The 22,963-nt window shown below is 36.5% G+C and overlaps 2 protein-coding genes across 2 annotated transcripts; one reads left to right on the top strand and one right to left on the bottom strand.

Annotated features, from left to right (window-relative positions):
• Positions 1–4,970: 4,970 nt before the first annotated feature.
• Positions 4,971–7,511, bottom strand: LOC149784742 (single-pass membrane and coiled-coil domain-containing protein 3-like). Its single transcript, XM_089933311.1, has 2 exons — positions 7,463–7,511; positions 4,971–6,105 (listed from the first exon to the last, which is right to left on the bottom strand). Exon 2 carries the CDS (start codon positions 6,092–6,094, stop codon positions 5,414–5,416), a length of 681 nt encoding a protein of 226 aa, XP_089789437.1. The 5' UTR covers positions 6,095–6,105; positions 7,463–7,511; the 3' UTR covers positions 4,971–5,413.
• A 2,993-nt stretch (positions 7,512–10,504) lies between these two features.
• LOC149784741 (single-pass membrane and coiled-coil domain-containing protein 3-like) lies at positions 10,505–14,452 on the top strand. Its single transcript, XM_089932769.1, has 2 exons — positions 10,505–10,726; positions 12,983–14,452. Exon 2 carries the CDS (start codon positions 12,993–12,995, stop codon positions 13,665–13,667), a length of 675 nt encoding a protein of 224 aa, XP_089788895.1. The 5' UTR covers positions 10,505–10,726; positions 12,983–12,992; the 3' UTR covers positions 13,668–14,452.
• Positions 14,453–22,963: the final 8,511 nt, after the last annotated feature.

Here is a 22,963-nt window from a genome sequence, read left to right as displayed (position 1 = left end):
TAAGGTAACGTTTTGCCCTGTTCTGTCGTTCCAAATGTTTCTACTCACAGACAGGGCTAAATAACTCACAGCATCTATATATTGTACCCGTCCCACTTTCATGTTGGTGAGTTAGGCTCCGTTCATGTTAACTGGGGGACTTTAATTGGCTTGTTCTAAATGTTAGCTGTATCCCGAGTAATCTTGAGTCATAAATGCAGCGTATCGATGGCAATTCCGTAAAGCTGCGCGTCATCTTCTCTCCAAATGTCTTCGGAAGGGTCTAAGATTACTTCGGCACAATAGGGCAGAGGGCGGTGTCCTCGAAAAATTTATGACGTCCTTCTAGAATCTTAACACTATTGGGATAATGAAAAAATACAGGCTCATGCACACACTTTTTCCAGGTCGATGAGCTACGCAGAAAGTAGGAACGAGAATGACAGTCTCATGTAAAGATTGAAAGTCGAACAAGATATAATCCACCAATTACATTTTGATATTGTGCTGATCTTTCTCGAAGTCTGTCTCCAGTTCATTGTGATATATTGGGATGTATCACTGTTGCTCAAAGTTTAACCTGCTGCTGCTTTCACTTGTGGCACACGACATGATTTGTTTGAAATTTAAAGTTTAAGTAAAAGACATAGGTATTAATTTTCCTTATGACTCTTTCTGAAATCATCCACCAATGGTAACGATAGAAAAGGAGGTGACGCTAGTACTACGCAAGACCTTTTTCCTTGCAGCAACAACAGAAAATTATCCAAAGCTTAACTAAAGCCATTATATTATAGACGAAGGATATTTTTTCAAACTGCATTAGTAGACCTACTCATCACATTATCACTCAGCGTATACGACGTATGCGGAGCAGGTGAAGCCCAATAGCTATATTCTTTGCTTCAGCCGTATTCTTTATTTTTCCAAACTCTCCTGCAGTGGTAAACAGTACGAACGCTAGGGTTGTTATTTAACAAGTTAATGTCAAGGAACAAATCTACACCACTTCCAACTACCTTCTCCGCAGTCGACCTTCCGGACATGTTTCCAAATTTCTTTCGTGACAAAGTACAAACCATTAGAGATAAGCTTGACACCACAATTTCAATTGACTCGTCGTCACCATACAGTTGGGATACGGAATTTGAGCGGCAACCATTAGCAGCATTTGAACCTGTCTCTATGGATTTCGTACGTACAATCATGATGAAGTGTGTACCAAAGTCATGTGAACCTGATCCAATTCCAACATCACTTATTGCTTGAGTGCTTAGATCCAGTATTGCCTTCACTAACTGATATTATTAATACCTCTCTCTCATCCGGGGCATTCCCATCATTTTTTCAAAACTGCCATTGTAATGTCTTTGCTGAAGAAACCAACACTAGACCATAACGATTTAAAGAACTACCGCTTAGTTTCTAATCTCGTATTCATATCAAAAGTCTTAGAAAAAGTTGTTCTATCCCAGCTTGTATCTCATCTAGATTTAAACAGCCATTTTAGCAAAGTACAATCTGCATATCGCCTTGCCACAGTACTGAAACTATTCTTCTAAAAGTAGTTAATGACATTCTCTCTGCGTTGGATAGCGGAAAGATTAGTCCTCACCCTCCTTGATTTGTCTGCAGCATTTGACACAATAGACCATGATATATTACTTCACCGTCTCCAGCATGTATTTGGCATTCATGGTACAGCCTTACTGTTCTTCAAGTCCCTCTTAGTCAACAGGACACAAATTGTATCTACAAATGGAATACACTCCAGCCCAGTTGATGTATGTTGTGGTGTTCCACAGGGGTCTGTTCTTGGACCTGTTCTCTTCATTCTGTACACTCAGTCGCTCTCAAGTGTCATAGATCATCATCCAGTGTCTCACCAATTGTACACTGATGACACCCAAATATACAAATCTAGCCACCCAACTGAAGTTGATGCTAGCATTCAAGGTGTAGAGAGGTGCATTTCTGATGTGAAATCACGGATGACAGGTAACAAGCTGCAGATGAATGATGATAAAACTGAGGCCATTCTGATCACAACACAAAGACTTTCTCATTCACATCCTTTACCTCAAACAATAAATATCAGCAACGCCAACATTAAATTCACACAATCATTACGAAACCTAGGTGTTACTCTGGACAGTACTCTCACATTGCACCAACATGTCATCACATATGCAAGGCTGCATATCTTGAGCTGAGACGCATCAGGTCAATTCGCAGACATCTTTCAGTTGATGCCACTAAAACACTTGTGTTTTCATTGGTATTTTCAAGACTGGACTATTGGAACTCAATTATGTCTGGTTCATCTCAATATCTTCTCCAGAAACCTCAAAAAGTTCAAAACACAGCTGCTCGGATCATACTTAGAGTACCAGGATCAGAGCACAAATCCCCGCTGCCCTGTACCCTTCACTGGCTATCCATTCGATCCAGGATCAAACACAAAATTTGTTCTCTGTGCTACGTTTCACTGTCGGACTCTAGTCCAACATACCTATTAGACCTCACCCATATGTATACACCAGCAAGATACTTACGCTCCTCTTCTGACAATCGTATATTCATTATTCCCACTATGAAAACAAAATCATATGGACAGCGTTCTTTTCCATACCAGGGCCAGGCAACGTGGAATGTATTGCCCATTGATCTTAAACACAAAGACATAGTGATCACATTCAAAAAGGCTCTCAAAACTCACTTATTTCGACTGCAAGAACAAACTTAAAGACCTAATAATGTTTCCTACCTTAAATATTCTCAGTATTTTTATTTACTTTTTTATTTAATTTTTTTTTTTGTTTTTTTAAAAATGTTTTCTCATTTCATGGTGTTTGTTTTGGGAATCATATAATTATAATGTCTTTATGTTATAGGTGTTGTCTAATGTTGTAAAGCGCTTAGAGCTTCTAAAGATTAGGCGCTATACAATGTCCTCATTATGATTATTATTATTATTATTATTATTATTATTATTATTATTATTATTATCATTATTATATACAGCAGTTGACATCACGCGTCTACTACCTTGTAATTGGAAGAAAAACCAACGCTCGGATTGATTTTTTGTTGTTGTTTTGGATTGGTGGAGAAGTCGCATTGTTTTACCAATTCTAAAGACAAACCATGCAAAAATGAGGTCTACTGTAGAATCCTCGACCCTTGTTTCGAACATGTCATTTAGCCCAGTTTGCCTAGCACATACAAATACATAATTTGATCTGACCTAGATTATGGAAACGAATATATGGAAGAAATGATTTACGTGGAAAGGCACACGTGTTTCAAGTGGGCCTTACTCTACGGTATTCGATGAGAAGAAGAGCAGTGAAGTGGTTTGGTGTGTGTTAAATAATATTTGGTTACCAGCTTCATAGCCAACCAGGTCTATCGAAAACAGAGATACTAATCTTAATTCCCAAAACATTTTGTGCTTAATGTTTCGTGTGTATGCGTTTACTTGTGCATCATGTTGACAAGGGCAAATGGAAAACCCTTTCACCACTTTTTTGTGGTAGTGTATCTGTATACAAAGTTAATGGTAGTGTGTCTATGAACACATCATACCCTTGTATGTGATATCATGTTTGCATGCAAATGCATAGTAGTGTGCATATAACCACGTTCTTACATTCCCTGTGACAGTATGTTCACATGTAATTGTTTAATAGTGTGTCTATAAACACTTAGGCACTGATTCATCAATGTGATGTTACAAAAATGGGCTAACAGCAAATTATGTTTTAGATTCCATCTTTCCGATCAGTCTACCAAAAGAAATTACCTTATTTAAACCCGAGCTTAAGGTTGAATCTAAGCAATCGAGAGATTGTTTCCGTACATATTGCCTTCTTTTGATTGCCTAGTCTTTCAGTTGTGGAGATGCCATGCAATAGGTGCCGAAGGCTGCAATGTCGACAAGATTTTGAGCCACATTATAGATTGGACAAAGAAAGATTAGTGTGAGAACATTTTGTTGGTGAAAAGACGTTTTCTTAATACCATGAATGAGTGATATAAAATTGTATTTTTCTAAGCGAAGATAAAGTGGGAAAAAACCTGTTAGCTAAAATATAGAAATTTAGAAGATTTTTTAAATATATCATGAATTCAATTTACAAAACATTTTTTAAAAAGTTCTTAAAATATAAAACTGAATTTCAAAGTAATAAAATGATACCTATAGGAAAAATAACCACATAAAACATGTTACAATTGGTAGTTATCTGAGTAATACTAATTACAAATCTTTCGCTTCTATCACGTTTGCAACTGAGGAGCAATTCAAGTATAGGTATTAGGTTGGGCATGTACGCAAGGGAAAATAATTTGCCACTCAAGCTAGCTATTTCGTCCTTTCTAGCTTGGATACTCGAAAAGAATATGCCTGTACGCAAGCAAACACACGGAAAGCTGGGAAACCAGAACATATAAGGTGGGTTTGGAATTAGAGGCAGTTATTTTAAGCATGTTCAAAACGGATCGCTCTCTGAGGAAAAAGAAAGAAAGCAAAACAAGATATTAAGTAATTCTTCCGGAAAGAACATCGCAACTTTAGCAAGGGCAATATTGTTTATAGGGACACAACCTGATGGAAAATAATCTGGATATTATTTGTTTTCATATATATATATATATATATATATATATATATATATATATATATATATATATATATATATATATATATATATATATATATATATATATACCTAGTAAGTATAGTAATTAATTTTAGTTCGTACTCAGTCCGGACTATTATGACAGAAATCAATATATAAAGAAATAATTATAGAGAATTAAAGGTCATCATGTGGGTATGTCTGCTGCGCACTGTTGACTATAACCCCGATATATAACAAGATTTTTTGGTAATATGTCAATAGCCGAGATAGTAAAGGAGTCGGTGCTTACAGGCAAGGCGATGGGTGCGGTTTTACCAGCGGACATGGTTTTGAATCCAGTTAGAGTACGAATTACAGTTCTTTAATTAATCAGGCATACTAGTGTTGAATGACATGATAACACTTTTCGTTCAGTTTGGTATATTATTGTGTGCGCTGCAAACTTGAATTATAAGTATCTACAAATCACACATTTAAGTTCCCTCCGTATTACAAACATATGCTTATTTTCAAAACCCCGTTAGGTTTTAGAGCAAGTGTTTCCATATTGATATACCGCGATGTTTATCGAGAATTAAAATTAGCATATGATGATGAAATTAAGGAATTGTTTTAATGACACTTCTTCATTTCGTTTTGATGGCTAAGATTTTCAAAATGGCAATAATTATATACTTTATACAGCAATGGAAGAAACGTGACGTTTAACTTGGTTTCTATTCAAAAGTTTTTTTTTATTTTTGAATTACAAGTCATTTTCTATGTTTCAATACCAATAATCATGTTGACTATGCCGTCAACTCTAGTGTTGCCTTCACTAGGCTGATGTTGTCAAAGAATTGGTCAAATGCTAGTTGAAACTCTTGCACGACAACACGGTAATCATCCAAAGGATCCTCCTGTTGATCCCTTTCAGCTGCTTCTGTGAAGACAGACACAACCAAATGCCACAAATAAGTCCAAAAACTAGCATAGCCTATAGAAGAAACCGTTGGTTCGACACAGGTTTTCATGACACTTAGGGATCTAATGATATTTGCCAACTCATTTCCAGAATTTATTGCCCCACATAAAAAGACCCCTTGCACTGATCCAGCAATTCTAATAACAGTTGTGGAAGACATTTTAGCAATCTTCATTTTCTCCTTATGGCTAGTGCCAGTTGATACAAGAATGTTGAAGAGTTCAGGATCCATTTTCTCTTCAACATCTTTCTTTTTCCCCTCTAGGTAAGACTCCAGCTCACCAAGCCTTTGAATGATCATGTCGCAATTGTCTCGGATCCTTTTGGAGGCATTGCTTTCTAGTTTCTCAAAGTTCCGTCCAGAAAGATACTTATGCATGCAATCCATCAACTTGTTTGTCGCCAAAAAACAGTTGTCTACAAGGGAAAATAATTTGCCACTCAATCTAGCTATTTCGTCCTTTTTCGCTTGGTTACCCGAAAAGAATATGTCTGTCCAAGACATGGCTTCAAAATCTGAAAACAAGGTATATATTAAAGAAGGCATGCCTGAGAGTACCGAGTCAAATAATATCTCCATTGGTTACTTTATCACCATGATTTGGATACGTATGGAATGTAATAGCGACAACAACATTCATGATATTTGCAATAGGATGTTTTCTCATTAATATCAACAATCATAAAAATAAAGACCAGTGCATGTTTTGTTTCTCATATATATATATAACGAAGCTAAATTGTTTTGGAACTTTAACAGTGACTTTTATCGGCGTGTTTTAATTATGTTTGAATTATTCATGTTGAACTCGGATTGCTACTGTTTAAACAAAAACATATCACTGACGTATATTATAATGTGGATTAGAATATGTTAGCTCAGTTTTTTTAGGTATGTAATGATTCTGCCAAGCTGGCTACTCCCTGCTGGCAACTGTGGACTCATGCTGCTTCACTAGTCACTAGCTATTGCTGACTTTTTTAGAATGCTACTACTACTAGAGTTATACAATATTACGTCCGTTACCAGGACAAATAATATCCGGCTAATATACCAATATGGGGACTGCTCCGTTGGTTTGAGTGGTTAGAGCGTCCACCTCAGATGCGGAAGGTCGCGGGTTTGAACCCAGTCGAGTCATACCAAAGACTTATACAAATGGCAGCTGCTTCACTTGGCACTAACACTGACAGCTTAGTGTTAGGACTGCCCGGCCTGGTGTCCGAATAATGTGACTGGGTGGAACATGGTGCTTCATGTCAGTGTTAGGTTAGATTAATACAACACACACACACACACACACACACACAGACACACACACACATATATATATATATATGCATATATATAGATACATATATATATTTATATATATATATATATATATATATATATATATATATATATATATATATATATCTATATATATATATATATATATATATATATATATATATATATATATATATATATATATATATATATATATATATATATATATATATATATATATACATATATATATATATATACATACATATATATATATATATATATATATATATATATATATATATATATATATATATATATATATATATATATATATATATATATATATATATATATATATATATATATATATAAATATATATATATACATATATCATTCTGAAGAACAGTAAAACATTACATCATATTGTAAAATAGTTGCTTCTTTAATGAGGTAAAATTATATATAAAAGCTAAACATTTTCATGGCAGACTTTTATCGAGTCACATTACCACTTCGAAGGTGGATGCTTACACACATATATAAACAGAGTAGTTGTAGATTCATCCCATCTCAAATAGTGTGTAAAACTCACTTACTTGAAAGGACGTTTCCTGGTCTTGAGCAAAAGAGCCGGTTACCTTGCACTTCGCGAATTTATCTGTTCCCCTGTTTAATAACTACTGTCTACCCACGCTAACATTTTTATTAAAGTGTCAGTTTACAAAGTACTAGGACCTACATACTTTGGCCCACCTCCAGTAGATAATAGGAAAAGTACACGTGTCCATTCTGCGAATGTCATCTGTAATGGTTACTAATGTTTCCATTTGTCTTTCACGCACTAGTGCTTTCCATTTTTTCATGGTTGTGTGCATATATATATATATATATATATATATATATATATATATATATAGAGAGAGAGAGAGAGAGAGAGAGAGAGAGAGAGAGAGAGAGAGAGATACTAATAGTTATATAAATAATACAGTTATCGGAAGGGTGGCCTTTTTAGGCACATATTAATTTATCTAAGTGAAATTGCCCGTCAAACTGTGCAGGAAACATATATGGATGCATAGACAAATTCACATATTGATTTAAATAATTGATATGTATGTATGTATGTATGTATGTATGCATGTATGTATGTAAGTATGTATATGAATGCAAAAAGATATCCATCCGTAAAACAACATGCGTGTCTGTTTATTTTATGTATTAAATCTCTCCCTCTCTCATATCTCTCTCTCTCGCTCACTCACTCTCACTCTCTCTCTCTTTCTTTCATTTGAATCGAAACGGTAGAAGGCTGCCATTGGGTATTCTGTTCTACTGAGTTTGTTTTTAATATTGTTAGATGACAAAACACGCATGTCAAACGCGGTATTAGAGTTTAAACGTTAACGTTAGTTTGATCATTTAGGTTCTTGCAGCTGAAAATCGACACTTGAACTCGAGACTGCTGACAAATCTTGCTAGACGCCTTAGTTATAGTCATTATGTCTATAGTAGACAGCAGATTAAAAGGATTCAGCATGATAAAAGAATTAGCCCAAAGTAACTAAAGTTAAATTTAGCATTCATTAAACTTGGTATAATGCATTTAGACAGAGTAGATTATACCCGCTTTTGAATGTGCAAAATATGAATATTGGCACGTATAAGTGGTACAAAATAAAATAAAAAAAGACGTTATATGCCCGTTCGTTCTCTAATTTTCCTTTCAAAATGACCAAGTGACTTAGCAGTCGTTAAAGTGGTGCACAAAGAAAGTGAGGCGAAACTGTACATTCCATACCCCAAGCTGCACCGGCTAATCATCCATAACAATAAAGGAAATAAAATGCTTTTTTTTAAAAAATCATTTTTTAAGATAAATCAATCTTATTTGAATAACCTGGATAAACAATGAGAGAAATGTGATGTTCCCATTCAATACAATTCAAACCCAGTGCAAATTGCGATACTGTAGGACACACGGTACTAATGGTATTAAAAAATGGGAATCAGCGTGAAATGGGTGAACCTGAAATAGAGTATATATGGGTTAGGCTGACTAGGATTGGGTAATAATGTAAGTTATGTTGCAGGAAAAAGAATCTTTTGAGAGCGTATCCTAAGCTGTAAGTAAAAAAATAGAGACATTGTCTTATTGATGGAATTACAGTCCTTTAACGGTCTTGCGTTTGGAACACTCATTTTTAAAATTAGCACCGGACTATTTGGTGCGGAATTGAAAGCACATCTTTCAAACACATGCAGATACCGAAAATGCCGCGGCTCATATACTTTCCTCTACACAGAAGCTGACACGCAGGTTTCATCTATACTGATAATATAGGTCTGATCATGAGCACTCCAAAATTTTAAGTTATTGAATTTTTGATATCATGGTGTTTGCATATGTTTACTATGGTAACTGAATTAGTACCGTGAGTCCTGTAGAGCGGAATCAAACTTACAATACCAGCGGACGTAAGAGACCCAGATTATGCACTTTAGTGCTGATTGGTCAGGTATGTCGTATAACTATTATTTTAGACGTGTATCATACAGAATGCTAGGCCAGGAATAATCGCGTTTCTGCATTCACACACACACACACACACACACACACCAGCACACATACACACACTAATATACCATATGTAAGCTTTGAATCAGTTATTAAAAAAATAAATAAAAATAAGCACAATCCCTAAACCCCATCCTACTAAACAAAACATTGCATTACTGGTTAATGAAGGCAATTCAAAACGTTAAATAGAATATGACAAAAATCCGATCAGGGCGTTTTTGAATAACCAGGCAAAGTATATATTTTATAGAAAACATGAGATTGACCTGTAGTGGCAAATTGACTATCGATTTGAATGTTAACTTAAAGAATAACAAAATAAACATGGAGAGGCGTGTTTTTTACCTGGATCCCTAAAACATTTTTCAAAGAAGGTCAAATACACAGCTACAAATTGATATATACATTTTGTCGGTCGTAACAGTTTCCTAAGACTGGAGCACCGACACTGTTTATGTACATTGAAATCCTTCGCCGATTTTAAATGTGAAGTCACAAGGTACGTATAATCTATTGATTGAGACGGACGATACGTATGCTGTCATTCTAATCCTAATGCATGTATTAAAAGGAAAGTCGTTTTTAAGCGATTTATTACGATAAGAACAAAATCTCCCCACATTCATGTTACTATTATTATTAGTAGTAGTATTAGTAGTATTGTGTTTATGAAGGTAATAAAGTTCCATGTCAATAAAGAATTAGAGCTCTAAAATTAAAAATCCCGCGTGCTTCGAAGATGCAGCCTTTTATGCGTTTTATGTTTATAATTTATTTGTGCTTTAAGCAGAATAAACAAAAGTCAGTAAAAATTAATAAACTATAAATAAATAAAAGACTAAATTTGGGCTATCATGAAGTTTGTTTCTACAAGTCTGTACAGTAGTTTCTTGTGTGAAGTACGCGCCGAATAGGAACTTAAGGTACATAACCTGTGGGAGGACATTATAGACAATACTATCCGGATGTGTCATTTTATCTACGAGATTCTGTACATAGAGCGATCTGTCAGAACGCGCTATTTCATTTGTGGAATTTTGGGAAGGGCTATGAGTATTTACATATTATCAGTGAAGTCTGAGTGAATTACACACGACTAGAAACCTAAATTAGTGAGTGGGATGACACTATCCGCAACGGTTCCTCGTATCTAATTGCATGAAAGGCTATACAAGTCTAAAAGTTATCTCTGAGCATTGTCAGTTCAGCCGGAAACGCCCTAGAAATTACACTATTCGAGTTTGTAACTCGGACCTGAGACTTGTTTTGATCCAAGTTACAGGTAAGTACATAATTCTGTCCTAAATCAATGCAACTGATTTCGTGATGTTGCATCGTGTTATATACAATTGTAAAATGTACAGTTAACCAAGATTACTCCTAAATTGATATACTTACAGATGTAAATATACAGCCAAGCGAACTTACAACGAACTTTGTTATTTAAAAAAGCATTCAGCATAAAATGAATTCATCATAATCTATGAATTGTTCCTCGGTTATGGTTAATCGCTAAAATCGAGGAGAATATATAAGATGGTCACGATACCAACTTATGAAAACTCTTTAAACTGATTTTAAATATGTAATTGTGTTTGTTCAAAAGGTAAGCCTGCAGTCCAAATACTTTTGAATTTCCTAGAGGTAAAATATGGACAGTAAATGCATTTTTGTAACCTGCAGACAAATTCTGCACATTTAAAACATTACTTTTATGTATTTGTTTTATGTCTCAAACTTCTTTGATCATACTGTTTTCATGAACGAACCATATCTTTCTGCTACCTATATTACTTTGAGTTAAACTCAACAGATTCTGTAAAAGATTGCTATTTTACAGTTGAACTCAACAAATTCAGTACAAACCTAACATTGTAAAGTCAGACTCAAAAGAATCAGTGCAAGACTGCAAAATCAAACTCAACAGACTCAGTACAAAATTTATATTGTACAGCCAAAGTCTATAGATTCATTACAAGGCTGATATTGCACATGGGTTTTGCAAACGAAACATGCTAAATTAACAAACAGAATATTTTATTATTTTTGGAAGAAGCAATGTTTGACAGCGTCGTTTTGTGATTCCTGCAACTCCTGAACTGTAACTCGAAAACTCCAATAATTCTGAATTACACACACACATACACACACGCACACACAAACACACACAGATATATATATATATATATATATATATATATATATATATATATATATATATATATATATATATATATATATATATATCCTATAATTGAAATTTATAAAGGAATCGCAGTTCAGTCCAGATGAAATCCAAAATGGAAGATGATAACGTCAGTGGTAACCTGTAAAGTGCTGTAGCCTCAATAGCCTCTTGCTGAATCACAGCAAATATTATTCTAGTTTTCGAATTCTGTATAAATTTCGATAAATGTCCTTGTCCAAGAATTAATTTAGAGCAATAGTATTTCCAGGGAAAAGAATTGCTTTTCTTAAAACTAATTTAAAAAAGATAAAATTATTATCGCAAAACTTGACACAACATAAAACAATTTGACTTCTGAACTGATAAGGCACGAATGACATTTACTTATCAAAACATTAGTAATTAGTCTAACTACACTGCAAAACAAATTCCCGGATGGAGGTCAAGAGTTCACCCTTGTGGGAAAACCCAAATGTTTGTAACAAAAGCTGTTTACTACAACTGTCATGAATTACAAGGTCACGAATTAGGTCAGCACAATGTCTCAATAAAGATGTTAACGTAAAAAATAAAAAGAAAGTCAGAAATGAACAATATCAAATCCAGTAAATACAGTCACATCACATTAGCATGCAATACAATAATATAAAAAAATTTAAAACTTACAACCAAAGAGTTAAATTAAATTAAATAAAAATTGGTTTATTATGTAGACAAACATAAATGGAGGCCTAAGTAAATATATTAAGATAAACATTTAGTTTACAAAAGATAAACCATTTGGCCAATTATATAATTTCCAGCCTGTTACATATGCAAAAAGAATATATTTGTAATTGCGTACGAGGTCAAATCGTCTTTACTAAAGAAAATGTGATGTCAATTAACAACCAGAATATCGGATGGATACGTAAATAGATAACTAGGCAGTTATTTAAGGTGACGTACGCAGAGGAATATATAGATGGATGCAAATGTAAACATAACTGCATATATATATATATATATATATATATATATATATATATATATATATATATATATATATATATATATATATATATATATATATATATTATAATAATAATAATAATCCATGTTAAGATATTTAATAAATTCAGAAATTTCGATTTTTAATATTATTTGTATTATCCCCTTTAAGACTGCAAAAAAAAAAAAAGAAAACGATGCGAAAGCAGGCAATAATTCTCAAAGTACATTCAATTAAACATTCGCTGTTAGACAGTGCAGGATATAAATAACTGTGACATTATTAGGCATTCTACAATGTTCAGGTGCATATGTACCTTTCTGTCCTCTATGTAATTGTCTAATTTATTTCTGCTTCAGATTCTACAAAATGTCTTGGGCTGATATTTTCTACCCTGGGAATTCGGAGAGGAAAACGAGGTTGGCACAATTATGCGGTCAGTTGAATACTCTTTTGGACAGTTGCTTTACAGCTGTAAACCATCTAATTGACTGTGTTGAAGAGTATCTTCCAGGACAGAAGTTCGAGAAAATAACCATGCAAGTATCGGCAAGTCTACGGGACAACTGTAACCTAATAATAGGGCGAGTAAACGAAATAAAGGAGTACTTAGAAAAGAAGGAATATGAGGTGGAAAAACTTATGGGTACGGAGCTGTTCAATCAACTTATGAATCTTGACACAAAATTCCAGGAAAAAATTGATATTGCTAAGAAGGCTCTGATAGGAATCGAAGGAATTTCGTTGAATGTCGGAGGTGTAGCTTTGGTAGCAGCGATCTCGGCCGGAAAGATGTTAACCAAAGTTGTTGCAAGACTGGGAGTAATCGCTACCTCTATCCTGGCCACCATTGGGCTCGCCGTTTTTGGTTTAGCGATCGACATGATTGTATCGGCAATTATTGGGGCAGTTGAAAAGGCTAAGCTCGAGAAGGCTGTAGAAGAATATGCGAATGCCGTAGAAGCATTCAAACCTGCCGCTGATGAATTTTATGATAACATCAGTATGGTAAGGGCCATGATTAAGTTGCATATCAAAGGGTAGAGACAAATTTACCTGCTTATACTTTTTCTGGCTGAATGCTATTCAAGCCATGCAAAGATTAAATCGTTATTTTTTTCTCTTCTTCAAAATTGATTGATGATGTAAACGACCATTATATAATCAATAACAAAATGCATTACCTGTACTATATCTACAATCTAGTAATCTTTGTTACACAGGACAATATAATAGAAGAATAACTGTTCGTATAAGAGATTGTTTCAAATGGTATGATATATATAGTTATCATTCGCTATTAATAAATAAAAAAATAACAAATCTTTCACATTCTATCTATATTTTGCTATATTTTCACAATCTCTGTGCTCAGTGACCGCAATTCTCATAATATTTTGATAGATTAGTTTCAGAGAAAAGAGACGGATGTATTTTACACTATACTCTACACAATATTGCACAGGGATTCACATACACACTTTTACATGATGGAAAGATATCATAAAAATACGGGATAAAATCTTCCTAATATTAAATCATTGACAGTGGTAGGTACCGAATAAGGCTCTCGAGGATCTTAAACTATGAAGTCACAAGGTACATAGGAGCTACTAACTTTGTGTGCAGTATTAATTAAGACAGGCGTTGCGAAAGGTGTCTGTACTACATTTATCAGAACGGATAGTTATTAACTATTTAGACAAATGTAATATAGCAGGAGCATATATAATTTTGTGTATTCATGTGTTAATTAGGCAGAAGTGGACATTTTATATTTTTATGTAATTAATGTTTATTGATGAGTGAAATAAAGTCATCAGTTGCAATTATTGTGTTATTCTCATTTTACACATATTTAGCCGTTTAGGCAACCTTGAACCAGGATTACTTGTTCGAGTTTTGTTCACTGAGCAATGATAATGGTGTACCAAAACTCAAACAGGTTATGGCATTGTCCAGAATTCCTACGAATAATTTAGAACAATTCTAGAATAATATTATAGTCCATGTAATGAGCAAATTTTGTGTCCAATGAATAGTACAAACATGTGTTTTTTCTCATAATAATATCTCTTAAGAAAATAAATCACTACAGCAGACAACAGATACTTACGAAATATGATAGATTTAAAATTGAAATGAATATGATTGCCTAGTTCTTTAATTATATACATCGTATATTTCGAATGTATTTCGCAAAATACCCCATATGACATAATACACAACTCATTTTGTCTCGATTTCACCTATTATTGTGACCTAGCCCAACCAATGTGAACTTACAGAATTATTCTAGAAACGTCAAAACCCCATCAGCCACTGAGAAATTAAGCCAAAGACGCCATGTATGTCTTATTATTAAGAGTAGCATTTATAATTGTCAACACTTATGTAAACATAATTTTATAGGCAAAATGAAACAAATATATTCTGTACACGTTACAGCCATGAATACAAATTATTGAATTAGACAACATTTTGAACCTAGCGCTACAAACAAACACACACACATATATATATATAACAGTATAATAATATAATCAGCGTATTGCCCTAATTTAAATTTATATTGTTATAGAAAATGCCTGAAATATTTGTGTTCTGTTTTTAGTTCCATGAAATTCCTATTATAAATACGTAGGGTGCTAAAGTGTCTCCCTGGTGACAACCTTTCTCCTAATTGGAACATGGGGACAAATGTTCATTATGAATGACACAAATTTTTTGTCTATTGCAGAATACTCTAAACCACTGAATAATATATTTTTCAAAGTTAAAATATTTCAGGGCATTCTCCAGAATGTCCCATTTAACCGTGTCGAAAGCATTCTCGAAGTCTATCAGACTGAATCAGTTTGTTTGCTAACCATTCTCGGAAAATCATATTAGTGACCTTGCATGCAATGACTGTTTCCACAGCAGCTTCACTCCGCGGAATGTAGTATATCTTGGATAATGTACTGCTTTTTGTGGACATTTTTTGCATTGGAAAGCATTTTACTTTGAAAGAACGGACTTTGTCCACTGCTTCCCAATGGATTTGGTTCCTATAGTGGGGATCCACCCTGCGATTTGTTCCCACATGTTTGATAATTACATTTAATTCAGGAATGAGTTACATATTGGCACGTTGATGTCCACGGATATAAGTGGATGCTTTATTAGCAAGGTGATGTCGCTAACATGCAACGTGAACACGATTGATGGGTGCTTCGCTGGACTTCGGTTGGTTGTAAGCATCGAGTAGCAGATCCAGGTGAACAGTAATTGTATTCAGGAAAATGCTTTTCTCCGGGATATTTACTCCACGTCGTCCCTGGCAACTTTGTTGAAACAGCCGTGGCACAAACGTAAACTTCTTTGCTCCACATCGAGCAGAAGTTCCTGTAACCAACGTTTGTCTATTACTAGTGTGAACTCGTGTTGGATTTCCGGTACTTGGTTTAGCGCGACATCAGTCGATGGTTCATTGTTCCATTGAGATAAGGCATATATAAAAATCAGGCCCAAAACTAGGTTTGATCGTTTTAAAGATTTATTTCAATTTAAGATATCCTACTTTTAATATAATTGTACTTCTAAATGTTCAATATATTTTTAGGTAAACCGGTTTTTTGCCATAAATCATCTTTCTTCAGGATAAAGCGACTAATCCAGGAAAATTTTGTACAAGATATAAATGAATGAAAGTGAATCATATTTGGTCGCCCATCCTTACGGTGTGCTCGAAGGGTATCTCGTTTTACTCCTTCGGTTTTGCCACCTCATATTAACCTGAAATTATAATGTATGTCATGGAATTGTATAAATACCTTTTATTTATTAAATACATATACACGGGTTTTGTTTTTTGTGTATTACGATACCGGAGAGTGATTTGTGTATATTGTAGAATATTTCAAAATAGTGAGTTCGGTTCATCCTATGTCGCACGTGCGAAGTGATTTCAATGTGAAAAACCGAATGATTGCAACGCACAGACAATGTTCGAGGACTTTGTTTGTTTATAAATGCCTCACCGTAAGATTAAATCTTCACATTACTTTACGGACTTGCACATCTTCAACTGTAGAGCTGAACCGAGTGACCGGAGTGATCTGCCATGGAGCTAACTTTAGTTCCTGGGATAGACATGTTAAGGTATTATGGGATCTGTTTGATGGACTTCACACTGCCAATCTTACAGCTAGGCCCACCAAATGTAATATATGGTATTTTAAACTAGAATGTTTGTGGCATCTTGTAAGTAGATTAGGCCTGTTGAAACCTCACCCAGATAAAATAGGAGCAATCAGAAATGCAGCTAGACCAGAAACTAAGAAACAAGTAAGATCTTTCCTAGGTTTGATTGAGTTTTACAGGAAATGTGTCCCCAATTTTGCGGCTAATGCCATCACATGAATAGATTTGATTAGGATAGAGCAGCCGAATAAAGTTTCCTGGTGTGTGTGCCAGGAAAAAGCGCTTACTTTTTTTAAAACAGAAACTGTTAAGTGCACCAATCTTAAATTTGCCAGAATTGAATAAAACGTTTGTGCTGAGGACCGATGCGTCCGATACGGTTCTTTGGGCTGTTTTGCTACAGGAGCAAGAGGGGATGAAATTGCCCATTGCTTGTGCAAGTACTAATCCGTGATTGAGAAGGAGTGCCTAGCCTTAGTATGGGTGATAGGAAAATTTCATACGTACCTTTTCTGGAGGGAGTTTACCTTACAAACGAACCATCAGCCGTTCTTATACTTGAACAAGGCAAAGGTCGCCAACGCAAGATTGAAGCATTTGGCGTTGTCCTTGCAACCGTATGGTTTCGAATCAAGGCGATTCGAGGGTCAGAAAATGTCGGTGTTAATTTTTTTTAAGTAGGGTGTAATTAGCAGATTTTTCTCGTTCAGTATTCAAAATTGGCTATTTTAACAATTGTTTATGTTCACATTCTGTGATTGTTCTAAAAGTGTTGTCACTTTTTTAAGGGGGGAGGTATTGTCAAGGAATTGTGTAAATACTTTTATTTATTAAATGCATGTACTCGGTTTTTGTTTCTTGTGTAACACGATACACGACGGTGATTTATGTATATTGTATAATAGATCGGTTCATCCTATGCCCCACGTGCGAAGTTCTTTCAATTGGAAAATCCGAATCATTTCAACGCACAGACGATGTATGAGGACTTCGTCTGTGTATACATGCCACACCGTATGATTAAATCTTCACATTACGGAACGTCTTGCTATTGTGCGGTTTACTTTAATGACTTGCACTTCTTCAGCTGTATAGCTGACCCGAGTGACCGGAGTGATCAGCTGTGGAGCTGACTTGAGTGGTCTCAGAATGACCAGAGTAATCAGAGTGGTCGGAGTGGTCGGACTGACCCGAGTGACCAGAGTGATCAGCTGTAGAGCATACCAGAGCGATCAGTTATCGTAGTGATCGGAGTGGACACTAGAAGTCGACCATAACAGCTGTGAAGCTGAACCATGGCAGCCGTAGAGGTGATCGGGCGTTGCTGACCGAGATTGGTGGGAGCTGACCGCTTGATTTACCAACCTGGAATACTGACGGCTTGATTGGCCAGTGTGACTGGTAGCCGAGTGTGCTAATGGCGGAGTTTAATTCCATACATGTACTCTTTTAGATGCGGGCTGATTTTCGGGGTTTGTAAAACCCAGTGTGTTTTGGGGACTGTAAATATAATTTGTATATCTGTCCCTTTTTTGTTTACGTACTTGGTTAATTTTCCATATAGACTAGAAGATGTATAAAGTTTTGCAAAATCAAAGATGTTATCAAAGTAATTTCGCCAATAAGGGACAAATTTCTTCTGCTACACGAGCCAAGCAACTGCTGTATTTCCTTCAGCTTCGTCAAGTAATTAATTTCAACCATATCCTCCAAATTCAAACGTAAACTTCTTTGATCCACTCCAAGCACAAGCTCGTGTAACCTATGTTTGTGTATTACTTGTGTGAACTCGTGTTGGATTTATGGTACATGTTTTAGCACGACATCTCAGGCGATGTCAGGTCATGATCGTATTATACTGACATAAGTATTCAATGGCACCATCCAAAAGAAGAGCTGCATATACGTTTGAATGTAAAGAGAACAGCCAAGACTTGAAAAGCTCCTCTTTCAACGACATTGATTCATGTGCACAAGCAGCGCCTAGCCTGATAGCGTGGTGATGAAACCGTGTTTCCAATTTCAGTTTGGCACTCATCATTGGTCCCGCTGGATCCGGGAAAATACAACTGCTTTTTAATATGGGTTTACGATAATTACCCTGGCATCTTGATAGCACAGTCGGCTGATGATCAGCTGTGTTATCATGTGCACAATTGTTTTCAAAAGCGTTAAGAAGTGGCAAAAATGCTTGCAACGATTTCTTTTCCACTATCGACAAAGCCCCTATCATTGATGATTTGGATGTCAACAAAAGCAATCAGGTGGTTTACGACGATGTGATGATCATGAAGCTAGTCAATCCCGCAAAAATATTTTCATGAGACTAGCACAAAACACGAACGTGATTTGGTCTTCTCAACTATATCCCATATGCTGCAGCGGATTTAGGACAACTGTAATATGTTGATGATATTTGGTGGTATTGACGCGCATGGTCTTGGAAACATTTATTGGATTTGGAGTGCTGCTGACAAGATGTGGAGTGAATTTCGTGACATGTTTGGGTGGATCACGTTGGATCCGTTTACATTTTATTACGATTGATTTGACTGGTAAGCCAGACAAGTATTGTTCTGGTCTGGACACGAACGTGTCGCACGCGGATGTGTCTAGCAAGGATGCATCAGTTTAGCAAACATCATGTAATAAATAAAAAATGTCCAGCACCGATATCAGAGAAACGTACTTAAGAAAAATGATGTGAAGCCGCTTGTGAACAGCAAGAATTAATTCAAACGACATACTGCAAGAGAGGACCTCACAGCGGGATGTGAAGAAACATTCACGCCACTGGTGCCTAGGATATTAGAAAGGTGCCTAGGATATTAGAAAGGCCACAAAGCCACATCGGCAAAATTCGCAGAGCTCAGAGATTATTACACGTTTGCCAGAAATGCCGGCTGAAGTAAAAGACGTTGGAGAACCTAAAGAGGCACCAGCTATGTACCTTTCAATACGGGAAACAAAAGCACATACTTGTAATGAAAAGGCCTCCCATGGATCTTTGAAGAACTCATTCGAGCTTTTTTGGATTCTATCCCCCATCAGAAGCGATTTGTTTCTCGAAGAACCACCTCAAAACATAACAAGTTATGGGTCAGGTGGCTATACCGGAAGTTTTGTGGGTTTAAACACGCCTCTGGTGAACCGTTTTGGGTATTATAATGGCGTATTTATTTGGCTAAAAATGGTTAAATGCCTGAAGTAAATAAAGAAATGCAACAGTGTCTGAAATTCATGCACGTGCATTGCAACCAATCCCTGGAAATGAGACAAAAGAATTATCGGATCAAGCAGCCGCATCTCAACCAAAACGTGTTCCTACTCATGTAAAAATGAAAGGTCAAAAATAAAAATAACCTCCAGCTTGACTGGAAAAAATATCAGAATGGATAGACGAACAGAAACCAAGGTTCGCAATCAATACAAATCACCTCCCCCCCCCGCAAAACAAGGAGAGGGTCATGGGCGCTTGCACCCCGTAGACTTTGTGACCCTCAGGACATTGCTGATCGATTTTGAAATACTTGTAAGATCCCTTCGAGCAAGCAACAACGCGCGCCCCAAGTTTTTAATTAGGCTACATCGATTTGTCAGCGGCTGCTGACCAATTAGAGAGATACATCGTGCATTGATGCATGATGTTGTTGAACATATTCATGCGGTATACACCGATGAAGAGTTCTGAAACGATCGAGAGCACTTCGTTTCTTGCGTGAAATTGTTGCTTCAATGCAATACGTGGATGAAAATACATCTCCAAGCGTGACCTCGATTATTACCGTTTCATCCACCAAACCAGAATTCAGTTTGATCATTTTTGCACATTTGACCGCCGGTGACTCACGCATGCTTGCGACTGCGTTAGCCTCGCTGTGAGTGTATTATAGTTGACCAATATCCGATCCCAACAGTGTGGTGGCCTTCCCGCTAACAATTCATTTTTGTTTTCGGTAGACAGTTAGGCGAACTGGCCTACTATCGAACTTACCTCGGGTACGTACGACACAGAATCGATCAATAAGGAAATTCGATGAAGAATACCGGTAGTGACTGACAAAGACTCTAAAGTCTCTAAACGTACTCATGATCTCACACTCAGCTCTGGCATTGCCATTGTTGTTGTTGTTGCTGTTGTTGTTGTGGGGTTTAACGCCATTTTTCAGCACACGATAGGCTATACATGGTGACCAGTATTAGTGGTGGAAGAAGAACCCGTGAAAACCCGGAAAAGATCCACCGACCCACGAGACGCTACTGGCAAGCTTTCTCACATACCCACATTGGCTGAATCCGAAACTCGAACCGGCGCAGAAAGAGGTGAGATGGCAGTGATCCGTAACGGAGAGCGCTATAGAACACTCGCCCAATCGGGGCCCGCGGCATTAGCATTGAATTTCAAACGTAAGAGATGGATATGATGAAGACTGCACGGTTGCACATAAGGTCGGCATTAGGGTAGCATGGCCACATTCCAAATGATAAATGATTTTTGAGTGTGGGATATCATATCGCCACACCTGACACTGTGAGAATCATTTCAACGACGCAAGTTGATTGAACATGCGACGCCATCAGAGTCAGTTACGAAAACAGGTCCGATCCGACAAGCGTAGGTTTTCTTTGCAATACTTTTGGGGGTTTCATCCACCGTGGAGCCTGGAGGTTTGATCTTGATTCCACCAGCAGCACCATAGCATCTTCATTGCTATAATAATCGACTGATCCATATACGTTTTTCCCTGGTGGTTCAAGTCGGGTACGTGGCTGACTTGCGAGGTGAAACAGTGACGATACTACTGTACATTAGAGATCCACCTGACATTTAATAACAATAACAAAGACAGTTGCACGCGGACGTGTGAAACCGATTGGCATAGTTAGCGCGAAGAAACCCGTATACACGACATATTACGAACTGGGTTCATGGTGTTGTTCGTGGATTATTTGCTGGTGCAGCAAAAGCACTCACAGCTTTATTATCGCGCCCTACTCACATTCTAAACAGGCTGCAATGCGAGTTGTGGGTAGTGTTAAAAGTGTTGATGTGGATTCGTTAAAATAGCTGAGCTCGCTGACAGCTTAGACGCTTCGAGATTGTATACTGCGATTCATAACACGAGCAACAAAACAGTTCCAGTTACATTGCAATCTATCCATTCAATGCCGTATGCAGTTATTAAAATCATTAACGAGTTCCTTCAGTGGCGATTGGCAAATTCCGTAGTTGCAAATCTGATAATGGGAGATGGATTTGGACGGCAAGCAATCACGCTGTGGTATTAAAAATCAATAATTTATAAGTGGAAACTCAAATTTTATACAATGGCTCAGTTTAAAAGAGGTATTTGTTTCAGCATTTGACATGAGCGTACATGTGTTAGTGGATCGAAGCAAGAGAGATTTTCGATACTAGTCATATCTAACCAGGGATACCAGTAAGCTAAAAAATAGAACTGCAAGAGCAAGACACGTTCTAGGTTTTTGTTTTATTCCATGTGAAGCAGTCTTGGAAGTTGAGGAAAACTGCTACTTGAGAACAATGCCAATTATGAAGCCAATACCCTAGTATGATTAGCTAACAGAGCACATTATTCCATCAATGGAAAATAAATCAAATACATTCTGGAGAATGTTGACCTGGTCACAACGATTATTTTTCTTGCCATGTACAGCGGTTAGTACACGAGAACAGCTGGCCCAACAATGATGCATGTCAAAGATGCAATTGGAGTTGTTCAGAGTCAGTCGTTGACATGTATTTTCATGCACGTGTGGTTACGCTGGCGGTGGCTAACGACACTATGCTGTGACACACTCTGATAAGTGGGGACCCGAGTGGCCGAGTGGTCTAACGCGCTCTCCGTTACGGATCACTGCCATCTCACCTCTGTCTGCGTGGGTTCGAATCTTGGATTCAGCCAATGTTGGCATGTGAGAAAGCTTGCCAGTAGCTTCTCGTGGGTCGGTGGTACTTTTCGGGGTTTTCCCAGGTTCTTCCTCCACCATTAATACTGGCCGCCATGTATAGCCTATCGTGTGCTGAAAAATGCCGTAAAAACCCCACAACAACAACACTCTAATAAGATAATATTGTTATAGGGTGCTGGTCGGAGAATGAGAGTGGTTCATCCACCTGTGGAAAATTCATA

This window comes from Sinohyriopsis cumingii, chromosome 14, assembly GCF_028554795.1.
Source record: "Sinohyriopsis cumingii isolate HCF-2022 chromosome 14, ASM2855479v2, whole genome shotgun sequence".
Classification (NCBI taxonomy): Eukaryota; Metazoa; Mollusca; class Bivalvia; order Unionida; family Unionidae; genus Sinohyriopsis; species Sinohyriopsis cumingii.
The sequence above is the reverse complement of the archived record's forward strand: the minus strand, read 5'-3'. Positions and strand labels throughout refer to the sequence as shown.

Coding starts and splice junctions, on each gene's coding strand:
- LOC149784742 (XM_089933311.1), bottom strand. CDS start 6,094: ATGTCTTGGACAGACATATTCTTTTCGGGTAACCAAGCGAAAAAGGAC.
- LOC149784741 (XM_089932769.1), top strand. CDS start 12,993: ATGTCTTGGGCTGATATTTTCTACCCTGGGAATTCGGAGAGGAAAACG.